The sequence below is a fragment of the Pelophylax lessonae genome (assembly GCF_965119305.1).
Source record: "Pelophylax lessonae genome assembly, chromosome: 13".
Taxonomy (NCBI): Eukaryota; Metazoa; Chordata; class Amphibia; order Anura; family Ranidae; genus Pelophylax; species Pelophylax lessonae.
This window is the reverse complement of record NC_138780.1, coordinates 142,152,075-142,170,436: the sequence shown is the minus strand read 5'-3', so window position 1 is coordinate 142,170,436 and position 18,362 is coordinate 142,152,075. Positions and strand designations below refer to the sequence as shown.

Below are 18,362 nucleotides of genomic sequence, written 5' to 3'. Positions count from 1 at the left end.
TGCAACAGCAGGAGCCAATGGCTCCCGCTGCTGTCAATAACAGCCAGTGAAGAGGGAGCAGGAGGTGGGGCTAATCCGCACTCTGTCTTATAGACACAAAGATTGGGGCTCAGGAGCGAGCATGTATGAGTGCCCCCATAGCAAGCGTTTTGCAATGGGGGCCCTCAGCAGGGGGGGGCCCAAAGCGCCATCGGGGGAAACAAGAAGAGGAGGATTGCGGGTCAAAAAACATTGCACAGAGCAGGTAAGTATAACATGTTTGTCATTTAAAAGGTGCCTTTACAAAAGACTATAAGGGTGTTATGGTATTGGTGTGTTGGGCCCGTTTATCAGTCACTTGTTGCTGAACTCCTGGAAGACCTAGTGTGGGTGCTGGTTCCCAAGTGATATCAATGTATGTTGGGTGAGGAGAACTTCACCTAAAGTTTGGTCATACACAGAGTCAATTTGCTCAGTGGTTGGTCCTGCCGGCACCCTCCAGGTTGACATTTTTAGACTGAAAAATGGGGGCTGGGTGCAAAATTATTGGCTGAACAGTGCCAGCAGCCAGTTACATGCAGCTGTTCAGATATTATGACAGCCGGCTGTCAGAATACAATAGATGAGGTGGGAGATTAATCCTCTGAATTAAAAAAAAAAAATAAAAACTTTTTTGGCCAGCTTGGGACGCTGTAGTAAAGCGATTTCCCATGTAGGTAATGACCAATAGAATGGGTTGTGCTCTTCTCTTTTAGTTGTAGTGCATCCAGGAGTTCAGTCGTTACTTACATCTGTGTTTTCTCTGTACTTGGATGTACACTTACAAACCAGCAGCTGGGAGGGAACCAAGGGTTTAAAAGGACAGCTTAAAGAACACACTGGTTTACAAATGAGCAGCAGAATAAACAGAGCTGTGAAAACATTCAGGCTGATTTAGTTAAGCCTATTTAAAATGGATAACAAGTTTATGCTGCGCTGCACTTCATGAACCCAGCGACCAGCCGCCTCTGGGGGATTGGATGTGAAAAGTGATGCACAGCGCTTACAGGGCCAATAAAATTTCAATACTTCCATTAGCAAGATGGCTTTAAAATAGAAGTTTGGCATATTTTTTTATTTTTTTTTCTAGAATCCTACTTCCCTAGGTGGATGTAGCATTGATCTTCTGTCGGCTCTAAGACTGAGAAGTGAGCGATCAAAGACCGCTGATCGCTCGGTTCATAGAGCTCTGTGCTCTCCTCCCCCAGAGCACTGTGCTGTGGAGGGGGAGAGGAGGAGCGGCTGGCTTGGGCGGATCCCAACCATATTGTCACAATCTTTCACCAGCCTGGAGCGGCTCTGTGACATCAGCCTGACAGCAGGCTTCAGCCTACTGTTTGCTAAAAACGGGTCACAGGAGTGCCAGACGAATGAGCTTTGGCTGTACTTCTCCCTTAAAGAGTACATGTCACAGGTACACGGTGGGGGAGATTTATGCTAATTGGATTTCCTTTGATGTCGCTCCAATCTACCTGGTGGATTATTGTGACCTGCTCCTTTACCACGGCATATAAGATACCATAGTTGACTGGGTGTGCCACCATCAATTTACATACCACTTGTATTTGCACTGTTTGGAAGCTTGGCCTATCCTTCTGCTGTTCCCATGGCCGGGGGGGGGGGGGGGGGGGTGTTGCCTCGCGACAGCCCCTGGGGTAGGTGCTCCCTAGGATATTGGGATGGCTTTTTGAGCAGATTTATACCTTGCTTGCATCAACTCCTGATGAAGTGGACAGGGATCCACGAAACTCGTAGCGTCTTAGATATCAAGAAATTCTGTTTTTTACATCGTTCGTAATCCTATATCTCCATTTGTAAACCTTTATGTACATAAACACCAGGATATTACGAATGTATACGGTCATCATGTATGTGAATCTGCTCATTTTTATTTTTAAATGTTTATCATATTTGAAAATTTGTCATGTACCGTATTTCCAAGACTATGGAATATTTAATACTTTTTTAATAAAACTTGAAATCATGTATACCTTCTATTACTATTGTACAAGTGATTTGCCTCATTTAAAGTTCCACGACCGATAGTTCTCTTTTTTTTTTTTTTTTTTGTGTATTGATTTAGGGGTGGAGGCATTTCTCTTTTGGTGCCATAGAACTCTGTGATTGGCTACAGCCGATTTAGCAGATTAATGACCAAGATCATAATGCAAAGATCCGTAGAGTGCTGTGATCACAATGGAGCTCACATTTTTCCGGAACAGTCGGAGCAAATGATAAAATATTGTATTGGCCGTTCTGGATAATTGAACATTACACATTTGCCCTAAAACAAAAAAAAAAAACAATAAAAAAAAAAAAAAAGGTTTGCTGTATAATGTTGTCATATGATCTTGTAGGACAGACATCCCAGCACTATATCTCCTTCAGAACAATCCCCTACTGTCACCCCCCCTATGTATTATGATGGCATGTCCCTGACAATAGTGTGTATAGTCTGGATCCAATCACTCTTCTGCACTCAGCCAGTTTATCCAGGCTCTGCCAGGCTCCCACTGCCTTGTAAAAGCAAATGGGAGCATAATAAAGGGAGTTTTTGTCCAGGCTAATGAGCGACAGCCCAACCATCATGAAATCCTTTTGCTCTTCACTTGATTAACCTGATCCAATCAGACTATTTGCTGAACACCATAATCTCAGCGCTTCAAATGCCCTCTAGGTAAATGCTTTTCATTCTTCCGCTACTGCTGCAGCAGACATATGTTCTCGGGGTTTAAAGGGACCGGCTGGTGAACTTCGAGTACAGTTCTTTAAACTACAAAGCTGAGTAATAGCTGCTAAAAATACTTTCAGCCTTTCCCTTTGATGAAAGAAGAAGAAAAAAAAAAATCACGGCTAACAATTCCTTTTAATACTGTGTATAGCGTGTGTAAAGTAAGAAAGCTAATTACTGTGCGTTCTGTTAGAAGTCAGTGAATCTAAACCACAACCCTTGACTTGCATATTCCTGGGCTGGGATCTAAGTGGCGGCCCATCATAAAAAATTCAAGCCACTCGAGCTCCGGTCCCCTTTCATGACCAGGCTATTTTGTTTTCTATTCAGCACTGCACTACTTTAACTGGTAATTGCACAGTCATGCAATGCTGTACCCAAACAAAATTTCTATAACTTTATTCGCACAAATAGGGCTTTCTTTTGGTGGTATTTGATCACCACTGGGTTTTTTTAGTATTTGCAATCTAAACGAAAAGACCGAAAAAGGAAAAAAAAAAAAGTTTTACTTTATGCTATACACAATATCCAGTTAAGAAAAAAAAAATAACTAAAATGTACTTTATTAATCACAGACTATCTGCAACTGACATTACCAATGACACTAAGGCCCCTTTCACACGAACGATCCAATCAGATCCGCCTGTCAATTTTTTAGGCGGATCTGATCGGATCCTCCATGCATCCCTATGGGGCAGCAGATGTCAGCGGAGACATGTCCGCTGCCATCCGCATCCGATCCTGTCTGTGAAATCTGGACGGATGGGAACCCTATTTTCCATCTGTCCAGGGGATCGGATGAGAGCGGACAGGCGGTCCGCTCTCATCCGATTCCCCCATAGAGGACAGCGGGGCTCTGACACGTCCCTCTCGGCACACAGAGTGGAGAGGGAGCGGTCACCTGCCCACTCAGTCCGCCAATGGAGGACCCTAATGCAGTGATAATATACAATGTCCCTATACTAATGACACTGGTTAGGGTGATCAAGTGATTAGATGTGTGCCCAACTATGTGTAATGTGTGTGCTGGTTTCACTACAGATCTCTCACTTTCTCATCCCTGCTTTACCAGGAATGAGAAACTGACCGATCGCCCCCTCTGTACAGCAACACAGAGCTCTGGGCTGTTAATGCATACAGCCAATCAGCAGGTCCCAGGCAGCAATTTATGGGTTATAATTCTTTAACCTAGAAGCCCGACAGGTTCAGATTGGGTCAAAGATGGCAGTTTTGTTATTTGGTTTGTTAATCATTTTCTTACATTTTGAAAATGTATATTTGATTTAAATCTGTTAAGTGGAATAACCATTTTGACCATGTTTTTCTTTTTCCAGTAAGAAGAAATACTACACAAGATTAAGAAAGCACAATGGAGTTTTACGAGTCAACCTATTTTATTGTCCTGTTCCCAATTGTGGTGATCACGGCCCTCCTGCTCTTCTTCTGGCTCTTTATGAAGGAGACGTCATATGATGAGGTCCTTGCCAAGCAGAAGAAAGACCAGAAGCTGCCCCCTGCTAAAATAGACAAAAAGAAAACCGACAAAAAAAAGAACAAGAAGAAAGAAACTCAGAACGGAAACCTTCATGAATCAGATTCTGAGACGGCCTTACGCGAATTTGAATTGGGAGATGCTCTGTCCAGTGAAGAGGAGCATGTAGTTCCTATAATTCCCACTGAGACCATTGGCAGTGTCAGGGAGCGCAAGAAGAAGGAGAAAAAGCCACCAAAGCCAGTGGTGAAGGAGCCAGTTAACAAAGAAGTCAATGGGACAAAGGTTCCTGTGAAGAAGCCGGAACCTGTTCCTGTAACTAAACAGCCAACTCCACCACCTGAAACGACTGGTTCCAAGAAGAAATCCGGGCAGAAAAAGCAGAAGAATGGACAAGGTACTGAATATTTTCTTTTTTCTTAAACTTTTTGTATGAACATTCCAATGTTTCGCTTGCATCTCAGCGGAGCAAAGAAAATACTTTAAAGTTCAGTAGGGGCTATATCCACAGCTTAAAGTATTTAAAATGTTCATAAAAGAAGTTATACTTACCAGCTCTGTGCAGTAGTTTTGCACAGAGCAGCCCTGATCTTCTCTTCTGGGGTCCCCCACGGGTGCTCCAGGTTCCTCCTCCCTGCCGAGTGCCCCCATAGCGAGTGTCTTGCTATTGGAGTACTCATTGGTGCTGGTTCCCGAGCTGCTTAAGGCACACAGAGCGCAGTTAATCCCCACCCAATCCTCACTGGCTGTAATTGACAGCAGCAGGAGCCAATGGTTCCCGCTGTTGTCTGAGCCAATGAGGAGAGAGCGAGCCTCTGCTCTTGCGCAAATTGCTGAATTGAGATCCTACTCAGGAAAGTATTTAGGGGAGCTGCTTCCAGAAAGTTTATTTTTTTTTTTACCCTAATGCATAGAATGCATTAATGTAAAAAAAAAACCTGCCTTTAGAATCGGGGGGTTTGTTCCTAAACTTTACTAACATGATAAAAGACAAGTATGGGATTTCTTTTTTTTTTAATTGTACTTGCCTAAGTGGATGCAGCATGGCCCTGATGCTGCATCTTTCCCCCGCTGGTACGAACCCTGAGGACTGAGCGATCAAACAGTGCTGATCGCTCGATTCTCAGAGCTCCCTGAGAAGAGAGCTGGTGACTCAGTCAAAGGCTTTCTGCTCCCCGCCCAGGCTCACTGGATCGCTGGACTGTGGAGGGAGTGGGAGCGGCTGGCTCAGGCTCTCAGTGGCAAGCTGAGAGGCTGAGCTGGGTGCTAGGCCAGGCATTTGGGCAAATCCCAACCATATGGTTGTGATCTTTCCCAAGCCTTGACCTGCTCTTAACTTCAGCCAACAGCAGGCTTTAGCCCGCTGTCTTCTGAAAGCAGGTAACAGGAGAGCAGAATGAACTGCACTCCTGTGATCCACAGGAGAAGTACAGCCAAATGAGCTTTGGCTCGACTTCTCCTCTAAGACTCAGCATGCACAGAGTAGTAATACTTAGACTTAAAGCACTTTATGGCAGGCCTATACATAAATGCATTAGGAGAGCATGCACAAAATAAATGATTTGGGCCCTAATTTTTAAGTAACTTTCAACTCCTTGATTCTTCACTTTTGCTCAAAGATCAGAGTCTCTCTTGATTGTCCCCCCATGCCTCTTCCCCTCACAGCATCATATACTGCTTTTCCCTGCCTCACCACTCCTCTGCAGCTGCTGGCAGTGGGAAAATGAAGTGCTGTGCAAGCTACAAACCGACTTTTCTGAGCTTAGTTAGGGCGTTTTTACTCCTATCCGAACCAATGTTACAGCGCTGGCCTAATATTGCATTTCCGTCAGCTGAAAGTAGGTGGAGTGAGGAAAGGTGAGTACTTGATGCTAAGGGGTGACAAGTGACACTTTTTAATTTGTTCTGTATTGGCAAAAGAAAGGTAAATTTTAAAGCAAACCTACACCTGAAATGTATATGAGGGCTGCTGATCTTTTTAAAATGGCCATTCCTTAGCTGGAATGCACACTCACTAGCTTTAAGTTATTTCTGAAAAATCTGTTTCAAGTTTGATTATAGATTACAAGAAAACCCTCTTGCTGCAGCATGAAACAGCTATTATGGATGGTGTAGGGGTGTGACACCTCTTTTACTTAGGCTTTAATTTTCCTTCATTAGCTTTTTTTCTTCTTTTGTTCAAGCAGGTTCTTGTCATTTCAAAGAATATTGGGTAGTAACCTCTAGGGCAGACATTCTCAACTAGGTTTCCTCCAAGGGTAGCTAGGGGCTCCTTGAACTGTATCTGGTTGAACTCCCGTTTCATGGTGCCTGCATCGTTCTGGGGCCAATGCCAACTGGCAGTTAAATGCACAGTTTAGCTTTAGATTTTGCCATCTACAAGGGGGACATTCTTCCTACGGACCGCCAATGTAAAGAGCATTCTTGCCACTGACCTCCAATGTAAGGAGCATTCTTGCCACTGACCTCCAATGTAAGGAGCATTCTTGCCACTGACCTCCAATGTAAGGGACATTCTTCCCACTGACTACCAATGTAAGGGATCATTCTTCCCACTGACCTCCAATGTAAGGGTTGTTGTTCCCACTGACCTCCAATGTAAGGGTTGTTGTTCCCACTGACCTCCAATGTAAGGGTTGTTCTTCCCACTGACCTCCAATGTAAGGGTTGTTCTTCCCACTGACCTCCAATGTAAGGGATGTTCTTCCCACTTACCTCCAATGTAAGGGATGTTCTTCCCACTTACCTCCAATGTTAGGGGTGTTCTTCCCACTTACCTCCAATGTAAGGGGTGTTCTTCCCACTCACCTCCAATGTAAGGGGTGTTCTTCCCACTCACCTCCAATGTAAGGGGTGTTCTTCCCACTCACCTCCAATGTAAGGTGTGTTCTTCCCACTCACCTCCAATGTAAGGGGTGTTCTTCTCACTCACCTCCAATGTAAGGGGTGTTCTTCCCACTCACCTCCAATGTAAGGGTTGTTCTTCCCACTCACCTCCAATGTAAGGGTTGTTCTTCCCACTGACCTCCAATGTAAGGGGTGTTCTTCCCACTGACCTCCAATGTAAGGGGTTTTCTTCCCACTGACCTCCAATGTAAGGGGTTTTCTTCCCACTGACCTCCAATGTAAGGGGTGTTCTTCCCACTGACCTCCAATGTAAGGGGTGTTCTTCCCACTGACCTCCAATGTAAGGGGTGTTCTTCCCACTGACCTCCAATGTAAGGGGTGTTCTTCCCACTGACCTCCAATGTAAGGGATGTTCTTCCCACTCACCTCCAATGTAAGGGGTGTTCTTCCCACTGACCTCCAATGTAAGGGGTGTTCTTCCCACTGACCTCCAGTGTAAGGGTTGTTCTCCCCACTGACCTCCAGTGTAAGGGTTGTTCTCCCCACTGACCTCCAGTGTAAGGGGTGTTCTCCCCACTGACCTCCAATGTAAGGGGTGTTCTCCCCACTGACCTCCAATGTAAGGGGTGTTCTCCCCACTGACCTCCAATGTAAGGGGTGTTCTCCCCACTGACCTCCAATGTAAGGGGTGTTCTCCCCACTGACCTCCAATGTAAGGGGTGTTCTTCCCACTGACCTCCAATGTAAGGGGTGTTCTTTCCACTGACCTCCAATGTAAGGGGTGTTCTTCCCACTGACCTCCAATGTAAGGGGTGTTCTTCCCACTGATCACCAATGTAAGGAACATTTTTCACCACTGACCCACAATTAAGTGGTTGTAACAGGGGTTTCCAGAGACCTGAAAAATATTTTAGGTGTTCCTCTGGAGTAAAAAGGTCGTGAAAGGCTGCTTTAGGGCCTTTACCCAGGAAGCCCTGTACATTGAGCATGTTATCAATGTTTCGTTCCCTTAAACTTTTTTCAAATCAGGTTTCCAAGTTGGCGTTTGATTTTTTTCTTTTTTTTTCTTATGCACCTATTGGTTTTTAAAGAGTTCCTAAACCCAGGAGCCTGCATTCAGTATATGTGGTCTCCCACAACACACAGAACATGGAAATGCAATACCTTTAGTAAATATAAACTGCTAAATGCCTTTTCTCGTCAGCAGTTAGAGCAGTCTTGTAACTTCTATCAGTGTCCAGCCGAGCACTGGTTAATGCTTGTAAGAGGCATTTTCATTCACCTGTCCTATGAGGCTGCATGACCCCTGACCCTCTGTCTGGATAGTGCTGATTGGCCCTGTGCTGATCACATGCACCCTCCTGGGGAAAAAACAAAACTATCTAGCGATGCACACCAAACTGAGCATGTGCAGAGTGCCTCTGAGGCTCTGTACCAACCTTTCAACCAGGGTTCCTTCGAGGTTTCTTCAGGGGTACCTTGGCAAAATGCTCACACATTGTATACAAGGCTTCTTGTGGCTGAAGCCTACCATTTAGTTACACAAAGCCACAGGTTTTCATTGTGCACCATTACAACCGTCTAGCTGCTGGCATCCTAACGACAAATGGCATCTTTAGTTGATATGGAGGATGACAGTCGCCTGCACAGCATCCTTGTATCCCCCTCTCCTTCCCCCTCTTCATCAGCATTGGAGTCACATTAGCTGGAGAAAAACTGAGGGAGAAGAGAAACATTGGAATACTAGTCAGTACCAGTTTACAAAAGTGTATTTGCTTGGAAGAATAAATCACCTCTAATGTTGGGTGTCCTATGTGTGGATGTTGCTGCATTATATAAAATTATTAGAATAGTTTTTACATTTTAGAATGGGGTGGGCTGTCCATTTTTAACCACTTCACCTCTGGAAGGTTTTTACCCCCTTAATGTCAGGCCATTTTTTGCGATTTGGCACTGTTACTTTAATGAAAATTTGCGCGGTCGTGTGACGCTGTACCCAAATGCAATTGATATCCTTTCCCCCACAAATAGAGCTTTCTTTTGGTGGTATTTGATCACCTCTGCGGTTTTAAGATTTTGCGCTATAAACAAAAAAAATAGCGACAATTTTTTTAAAAAACAACACTATTTTTCACTTTCTGCTATAAAACATTCCCCCCCAAAAATTTAAAAAAATCTAATTTTTTTTCAGTTAAGGCCAATTTGTATTCTGCTACATATGTTTGGTAAAAAAAAATCCCAAAAAGCATATTTTAATTGGTTTGCGCAAAAGTTATAGCATTTTTAAACTACGGGATGGATTTTTGAACTTTTTTATTTATTTTATAAGTAATGGCGGCGATCAGCGATTTTTTTGCGGGACTGCGACATTGCGGTGGACAGATCGGATCCCTAACTGACATAATTGACACTATTTGGGGACCAGTGACATTAACCACTTAAGCCCCAGCCCTATTTCGGACACTTTTTGTTTACAAGTTAAAACCAGTATTTTTTCCTAGAAAACTACTTGGAACCCCCAAACATTATGTATATTTTTTTAGCAAAGACTCTGGAGAATAAAATGTCGGTCATTGCAAAACTTTTTGTCAAGCGGTATTTGCGCAGCGGTCTTTAAAACGCCATTTTTTTGGAAACAAATTGAAAAATCACATTTCACTGCATTTAAAAAATACTAAACAGTAAAGTTAGCCCATTTTTTTTGTATATTGTGAAAGATGATGTCACGCCGAGTAAATAGATACCCAACATGTTACGATTTAAAATTGGGCCCCCCGTGGGATGGCGACAAACTACGGTCAATAGAGATCTCAATCTGCGACGCTTTAAATTTATTTAACGGTTACCAGTTTAGAGGTAGAGTGTAGCTCTTTTCTTTTTAAATTATTGCGCACGCTCTGGCGATCGCGGCAATACCTCACATGTGGGGTTTGAACAGCGATTTCATTCGCGGCTCGACTTGCGTATACGTTTTTTTTTGAGCGCGAGCTAACGGTGATGGGGGCGGTGAAATTTTTTTTTTTTTTTAAACTTTATTACAGGTTTTTTTTAAAAAAAAAAATCTGATCACTTTTATTGCTGTCACAAGCAATGTAAACATCCCTTGTGACAGCAATATGTGTGACGGGTACACTTTATGGTGGGATCGAGGGTCTAAAAGACCCTAGACCCCTCCACTACACTTCCCTGTATGCAAAAAGCCGAAAACTGCATTTTTGCATACAGCCGTTTTTAAATTTGCCGCCTTTTGCAGCACAGTAACCCGGAAGTGACGTCATGGACGCCGCCTCCGGGTTACGTCATCGGAGCCCCGATCGATGCCGTTTCCGGCATTCATCGGGACTCCATCCAGCCGGCAGAAGTGCCGGCTGGGTGCTCGGGGCTCCCGGTGGGACGGGAGCCCCGGGCAAAGCCGCGGGAGGGGGGGGGGGACGTCCCCTCCCGCCCCCCCCGGGTAACGATCGAGCGGCTCCTGAGCCACACCGGTCGTTACCGACGGAAAGCCGACCGTCGGCTTCAAACCACGGTACCAGGATGATGCCTCTAACTAGAGGCATCATCCCGGTATAAACCCGCAAAGTGTACCGACGTATCGGTACGTTGATATGCTGTAAGTGGTTAATACAGTAATCAGTGCTAAATATGCACGGTTACTGTATAAATGACACTGTCAGGGAAGGGGTTAACACTGGGGATGATCAAAGGGGTTAATGTATGCCTAACTGTGCTTAATCACTGTGAAGAGGAAGGGGGCTCTGTGACGGGCACAGAGAGATCGGGGTTTCAGCTTAGTTAAAACTCCTGATCTCTCTCTGCCTGTGTGACAGAAGACTCGCCTGTTTTGTGTGCATAGGCAGGCGGGTCTTCTGTCAGTTTCTCTGATGATTGTGGGAGGCTGGCGGTGAGCGCGGCTTCTCCTCTCGCGGCCCGCCTCCTGCTCCTCTCGCGGCCCGCCTCCTGCTCCTCTCGCGGCCCGCCTCCTGCTCCTCTCGCGGCCCGCCTCCTGCTCCTCTCGCGGCCCGCTTCCTGCTATGTCTAAACAGACTCACTGTTTGTACTCACGGTCGGACCTCGAAAAGGGTTGGCAGCTTCTGCTATGACCATTTCCAGATGGATCAGACAGAAAGTGATTCCCTGTTAGGGCACACTCTACTTGAGTGCTTGGTGCCTCCTGGGCCTTCTGTCATCTGGCATCAGTGATGCAGGTTTGCAAGGCGGTCATCTGGTCGTCTGTGCACAATTTTAAAACGTTTTATAGAGTGAATGTGTTGGCATCTGCGGATGCTTCTTTTGGCCGATTTTTTTCTGCTCTTTTACCACCCCTAATGTTTCCCACTGCTTTGGGAAATCCCAATGGTTAGGAATCAGGAGCTGCGTTCGTCAGTGAACGAAACAGAAAATAGAATTTTAGATTTACTGTAAAATCCATTTCTCTGATGTTAATTTATGGACACAGTGGAGCTGGCTTTCTTCTGACACTGCTTGTAACCAAACTGAGTTCCTATAGCTGAGTATGGGTGTATACTCCCTGGGACTGCCCATAGGTGTAATCAAGTTTTTTCCTGCCTATTGTCATACTCCTGTAGGGGGCAGTATAACCAATGGTTAAGAAGAATCAGGAGCTGTGCCCGTCAATGAACATCAGAGAAATGGATTTTACAGTAAATCAAAAATCCAATTTTTACGCATTTCACCAATAGAAAAAGAAGGTCCGGAAAACGCACGCGATTTTACCACGACTTTACTGTGCTTATGTTTTAACATAAGTTGTGCCAGTATCAGAGTGAAATCGATAGTTTTGGGGCCTTCATTCTTAGATACCTCTAAACTGATGACCTGCAAGGGCTTTTTAAAGCGTGGCCTATGGAGACTTTTGGGTACCATAGTTTTTGCAGTTTCACAGGTGTGGCTTCACATGTTTGGCAACTATTTATTTGACCAATCTTTTATATTTTACCAAAAGATTGTATTTAATATTGTTTGCACTAAAATTCATGTAAGTGTATTTTTTCTTGAAAATGTGTGTTTTGGTAAATAGCTGGACAAATATCTTGCAACAATTTTGCAACTACCACATTTTATTCTCTAGGGTCTCTGATTTCAGAAAATAATTTTGGGGGGTTTACGGTAACTTCTGCTAAAAAATACAGATTTTAACTTGTGCAAAAGAAAAAAAATAATAAAACATTGCTCCAAAATGCAAACGGTTAAGCCCAGTATTCCTTCATTGTGCTGTTAGTTCTGACTCTAACCAATAATTATATATTATACTTGCATTCTGGTTGAAAGCTCGATTCACCAAAAATTGAAATCCACAGGAATTCATGCAGACATTGAGAAATCATTTCAATATACTCCTATAAGAATAGCCTATGGCCATTTGGTATTTTTCTGAATACAACTGCTGACACTTCCAAGGCTGTCAGGCTTACCATGTGTTTTGTTATGATTAGATGACGCCCCGATTAGCCCAGAACCGAAAAATGAACAGGTGGTGCCGTCCAAGAAGCAGGAATCGGTCATTCCTCTGGCAGAGGTGAAGCCGCAGGAATCTGGGTTAGGAAGGAAGTCGGCTCCGAAAAAGAAACAGAAAGCCGAGAACCGTAAGTAGTGTTAGAGTGGAATTAGAAATAAACCAGCGTCTTGCGGGTCACCATGGAAACTCACCAAGAATGTCTTTTGTGGTATTACAGATTGTTGGGTAAAATTGCTGTCTATGCATTTTAAAATGCAGAGTTACTGTATATTTGGAAAGTGGCAGTGCAGATTGTCTAGTCAATTTTGTATTTGAACGCACTCATTTGTTGGTAAGCCTTCATGTTCTTTTATAAGGAGAAGCTTTGTTAACCCCTTGTCACCCAAGGTATGTTTTTAAAAATGACTGGTATTCAGGGGCTTTTTTACATGAACGGGGGAAAAAAAAAAAAAACAGCATGCAGCGGGCACCCTCCAAGCCCCCCTAATATTCACCTGAGCTCCCTCTCAATCCAGCTATGTGCACAAGAGCTTAGCTTCTCCTGGGTCTCTCACTCTTCATTGTATGAGACAGCAGTGGGAGCCGTTGGCTCTTGCTACTATCAATCACAGCCAGTGAACCAATGAGGAGCCACGGGTGGTCGAGCCCCGCTTCAATGTGTTTTATGGACACATAGAGCGGCACTTGGTAGCAAGCATGCACCAGTGCCCCTAGAGCAAGCGATTTGCCATTGGGGGAACTGGCTCATTAGGAGGAGCCAGGAGCCCCGTCTGGGGACCCAAGAAAAGGAGGATCCCAGGCTACTTTTTTTTTTTTTTTTTTTAATGAGCTTTTTATACCACTTTAAAGCAATCTCCTGGCTGCTGCTGTAAACCTGGTCTAAATTGTTTAGAGCCAGCGCATAGTTAAAGCCTAACCCAGGCCATACTAGTCTTATTATTATTATTATTATTATTTTTTTTTCTAAAAGACCCCCTTGCAGGAGTTAGAAAATAAATGGCTCACACTGTAAAACTCAGCACCTCTCATGCTGTCCCATGCAGTAATTCCCTTCCTCCTGTAGATGTTCTCACTTTGACATCCTATGAAATGCAGGGGTCCTCTTTACCAAGAGATCTGTGTCCCAACATCTCTCCTTTTTTTTTATGTTTGAAAGCTTTAGATAAAAAAAAAAATAAACAAAATCTATCTTGGGCTTTCCTGCAAAAAAAAAAAAAAAAAATGTTAAAAATGTATTTTTCGTTCATTGACTTGCACAGCTCCTGATATTCAATTTCCTAACCATTGGATTATACAGCACCCTACAGGAGTAGAACACTAGGCAGAAAATAATTCTGGCTACACCCAGGGTCAGTCCCAGGGGGTATACTCCTCTGTTATAGCCACTCAGTTTTGTTTCTGCCTATTCAGGAGTAAGGACCTATTCCATTGCTGGGATCTTTGGTCCTGGCGAAACTTTCTAGATAGAAATTTTTTTTTTCCTCCTGGATCTACAACCAAAGGTACCTGGTGAGGGCTCCTGCCATGGCCCCCTGGATCTGTCCTTGAGGCCTGGTCTCCCTCCTGGGTCCCTGTAAGCCTTGTGGTGCCGTGCGGGGCTGCCATTTTTTTGTAGCCTGTGTGTTTTTATACATGGCGGCCATGTCTGTGTAGACCGGTGGCCATTTTCTTGTGGTTTGCCATTGGAAATAGCCACAGTCGTGACAGTGGAGCCCTGTCTCCGGCGATTTCGGGAGTGGGAGCCCCTCCTCATCCCCTTGTGCTTACTCCTGGATCATTTTACTTCCTGATCGCTGCATGTGTAGTGTAGATTCCCCTGGTGGCTGCAGGTGCCTGTTTCTGTGGGAGGTGAGTCTGGTGGGGTCCTCTCCCTCTCTTCTGAGGATTGCTTGGTGCTTTGTGCCTGGCTACCGGGTGGTGCTGCCAGCGTCGGAGGGGGGGGTTGTCCCTTAGCAGTGTTTTACACTTTTTGTGGGGTCCTCCTGGTGGACTCATGTAGTCTTTGGAGCAAGCACCTGATCCCCTCTGTGAGGCTGCGGGGCCCTCCGGGTCCCATCCATCTATCCATGCACTGACGGCGGTCCTGGAGTCCCTTGTGTCATGGGTGGAGATCGCTTGCAGGCGACGGGCTAGCAAAAAGCACCCCCTGTCTCATCTGTCTCAGATCCTGAATCTGATTCGGCCGCCACGGACGTGGGTCACCCTGCTGGGTCTGAAACCACGCTCCTGGAATCCTCTACCGCGCCCGAGAAGGCGCTGGTGGATGCACTGATTGTGTCAGTGCGTGAGACCCTGAAGGTGGAGGACGCAGCTGAAACTTGCAACGGAGGCACAGGTGCCTTTGGGCACTCACAAGCCATCCAAAGTAGCAAAGGTGTTTCTTTTCCCTGCCTATTTTGACAGAATTGTTGCTAAAGAGTGGGGATGACCTAAGCATCCTATGGCGTCCCTAAGTGCTTTACTAGGTGTTATTGTATGAGGAGTTGCTTTTTAAGAAGTGGACTGTGCCACCAGCGGTGGAACCTCTGGTTTCCAGATTAAACAAGGCAACCATGATTTCCGGTTGGAGTCCCCAGCCTTTAATTATCCAGCTGACCGGAAGGCGGAGGCTGTGGCCCGCACTATGTACACACTGGCTGGTTCGGCAATGAGGCCGGTATTCACCATTGCCCTAGTGTTGCCAACTCTGACCGAGCTAAGCTCCTACACAGTGACCTGGAGGGGGAACAGCTCCTGCCTGCCTTGGCCGAGCTGACGGACCAGCTGGTTCAGGGGCTGCAATTTATCTGTGATGCCTCTTTGGATGCAGGTCCCGTGATGGCTCGCCTCTGTTTTGGCAATGGTCCTTAAGAGTGTCTTTTGGCTCAAGTGCTGGTCTGCAGATCAGACTTCAGAAAAGGCCTTGACTGATCTTTCTTTTCAAGGAGGTCGCCTGTTCGGATCTACCCTGGATGACATAATTCTAGGTAGCCTGTGGAAGAGTACTTTTCTTCCACAGGCTACTAAGGGCAAGGAACCTCGTCCAAGACATGGGCCTTCCTTCCCAGCTCAAAAGTTTTTTCGTCCCTTAGGGTTGACTGACAAGAACTTGAAACCTATCAGGGTCTCCCGGGTGCAAGACAATTGGGTCCACAAAGTCATTCGGTCCGGCTACAAGATCGAGTTTCGCTCTTGGGCCCCCCCCCCCCCCCCCCGGCAAAGTTTTTCCCTTCCAACTTGCCCCTGTCCCCAGACCGCTTACAGGTCCTCTTTGGGGTGGTGCAAGACCTGTTTCTTCAAGGGGTGATTGTCCCGGTTCTGACCTCGGACAATTTTCAGGGTGTTTACTCAAATCTGTTCACAGGAAGGAAGGCAAAGTGCGTCCATTCCTTGACCTCAAGTTGCTAAGCTGCTTTGTGCGGGTACAGAAGTTCAGAATGGAGTCCATTCAAACGGTGGTGGCATCCCTGCATCAGTGAGGTTTCCTTGCCTCTTAGTGATATAAAGGATGCCTACATTCAGATTCCAATATGTGCCAGTCACCAGCGTTTTCTCCGCTTTTCTGTGGGAGAGGAGCATTATCATTTTGTGCATTACCCTTTGGTCTGCACCTGCTCCTCCTTCACAAAAGTGTTAGCCCCGGTGCTAGCTTTGCTACGCCAACGGGGGATCGCAGGACTGGGCTACTTGGACGATCTCCTTCTATGAGCGAAGTCTCTCTCTGCTCTGTTGGAGAACCTGGAGATCACAATACAAACTCTGTGGGAGTTTGGCTGGATTCTGAATTATCAGAAGTCTGCTCTGATTCTATCCATAAAAGCTGGACTATCTGGGCTTGACTCTGGACTCAGCCTTAGTCAGAGCACTCCTTCCGCTGGACAAACTCCCAGAAATTGCAGGCTGCAATTCGCCTCCTGCTGACCAACAAATGGTCATCCCTCCGGACTTGCATGCAGGTGCTGGGCCTTATGGTGTCTACCTTTTTTGAGGCAGTTCCATTTGCACAGTTCCATATGAGGTCCTTGCAAAGGGAAATTCTGACTAAATGGGACAAAACTCTGCAGTCTCTGGACAATCAGACCTGGCTGAGTCGGGGCACGGAGGAGTCCCATATATAGTGTCTTCCTTCTCCGGAGCTTCAGCTGGGAAAAACCTTCCTCCCCTGGTATTGTACAGTGGTCACCACAGATGCCAGCCTGGGGAGGCATCCTCTGCAAGCATTCTGCTCAGGGAATCTGGATGCTGGAAAAGTCCAGACTCCTGATCAATGTCTTGGAACTTTGAGCGATCAGACTGTCTGGATCATTGGATGGATCCTCTTCAGGGTTGTCCAGTGCGAATTCAATCAGACAATGCCATGACTTTGCTTATGTCAATCACCAAGGGGGGCACAAGAAGTGTTCTGGTGGCTCTGGAGGTAGCTGACATTCTAAGGTGGAAAGAATGGTTAGTTCCAGCCCTCTCTGCCGCACAGATTCCCGGGGTAGAAAATTGACAGGCGGATTACCTCAGTCGGCAGGCGTTGGACCACAGAGAGTGGTCCCTTCATCCGGAGGTTTTTCATCAGCTATGTCTCCGGTGGGGCACCCCTAAGGTGGATCTGTTGGCGTCGTTGCTCAACAGAAGCGTGCAGAGGTTTGTGGCTCGGTCAAGGGATCCTTTGGTGCACGCCAAAGACACGCTGGTGGCCCCATGGGGTCAGGATCATCTGATTTACGCCTTACCTCTTCTCAAGCCTTTGCCCAGACTTCTAGGCAGGATCGAGGCAGAAGGGATTTTGGTCATCTTAATGGCTCTAGACTGGCCTCGCCGGGCTTGGTACACCGATCTGATGCGGCTGGTCACTGACGTTCTTTCGCAGCTTCCTCTTAGGGAGGATCTGCTGTCCCAAGGACCAATCTTCCATCCTACTTTACAGTAACTGGCTTTGACGGCTTGGCTGTTTATCGCCAGGTGCTGAAGGATAGGGGTTTATCTGAGTCTGTGATTCCTACACTGTTGAAAGCTAGGAAATCTACCATCGTACGTGGAAGACGTTCATTGTGTGGTGTGAGTATTTTGGGGTTCTTCCTTGCTCCTTCTCGGTGGCTCGGATCTTGACCTTCCTTCCACGTGGGGTTAAACAGAAATCGGCCTCGAGTACCATCAAGGGCCAGGTGTCGGCTTTGGCGGTCGTCTTCCAATGACCTTTGGCTACACACTCCCTGGTGCGTACCTTTCTTCAGGGTGTCCGACATTTTGGTTTCTCCAATGCGGGCTCCGTTGCCGCCTTGGGATCTTAATTTGGTGCTTTCAGCTCTACAGAAGCTTCCCTTTGACAATATTTGGGAGTTTCCCCTGCTTACGCTGTCCCAGAAGGTGGCCTTTTTAGTGGCTATCACCTCTGCGTGCAGGGTGTCCGAACTGGCGGCTGTATCCTGTCCATCTTACCTGGTGGTTCTTCGCCCCTTTCCTTTATTCCTTCCAAAGGTTGTCTCTGATTTTCATTTAAATGAAGACATTGTGTTAGTTTCCGTGTCCCAGGCCTAAACATCCTAAGGAAATTGCCTTGCATGCCTTGGATGTGGTTCGGGTAATTGGGGTATACCTGGCAGTTACGGAGTCTTTCAGGAACTCAGACTTTGTGCTCCCGGATAGACCTCAAAGGGTTGTCTGCTTCCTCTGCAACAATTTCCAGATGGATCGGACAGACAGTGGTTCAGACTTATTCCATCAGGGGTCAGGTTCCTCCTTTCCCTGTCAAGGCGCACTCTACTAGGGCACTTCGTGCCTCCTGGTCTTTCTGTCTTCAGGTGTCGGTGACACAGATTTGCAAGGCA

General features: G+C 46.0%; 1 protein-coding gene across 8 annotated transcripts in view; it reads left to right on the top strand.

Annotated features, from left to right (window-relative positions):
• Window positions 1–18,362, top strand: part of KTN1 (kinectin 1) — a 233,443-nt gene that overhangs the window by 55,742 nt on the left and 159,339 nt on the right. For all 8 annotated transcript variants that reach the window (XM_082275742.1, XM_082275737.1, XM_082275736.1 and 5 more), the window contains exons 2-3: window positions 4,084–4,638; window positions 12,542–12,691. In XM_082275742.1, the coding sequence (XP_082131868.1) occupies window positions 4,119–4,638; window positions 12,542–12,691 (670 nt within the window). In that variant the 5' untranslated portion in view covers window positions 4,084–4,118. The remainder of the gene's footprint in view (window positions 1–4,083; window positions 4,639–12,541; window positions 12,692–18,362) is intronic.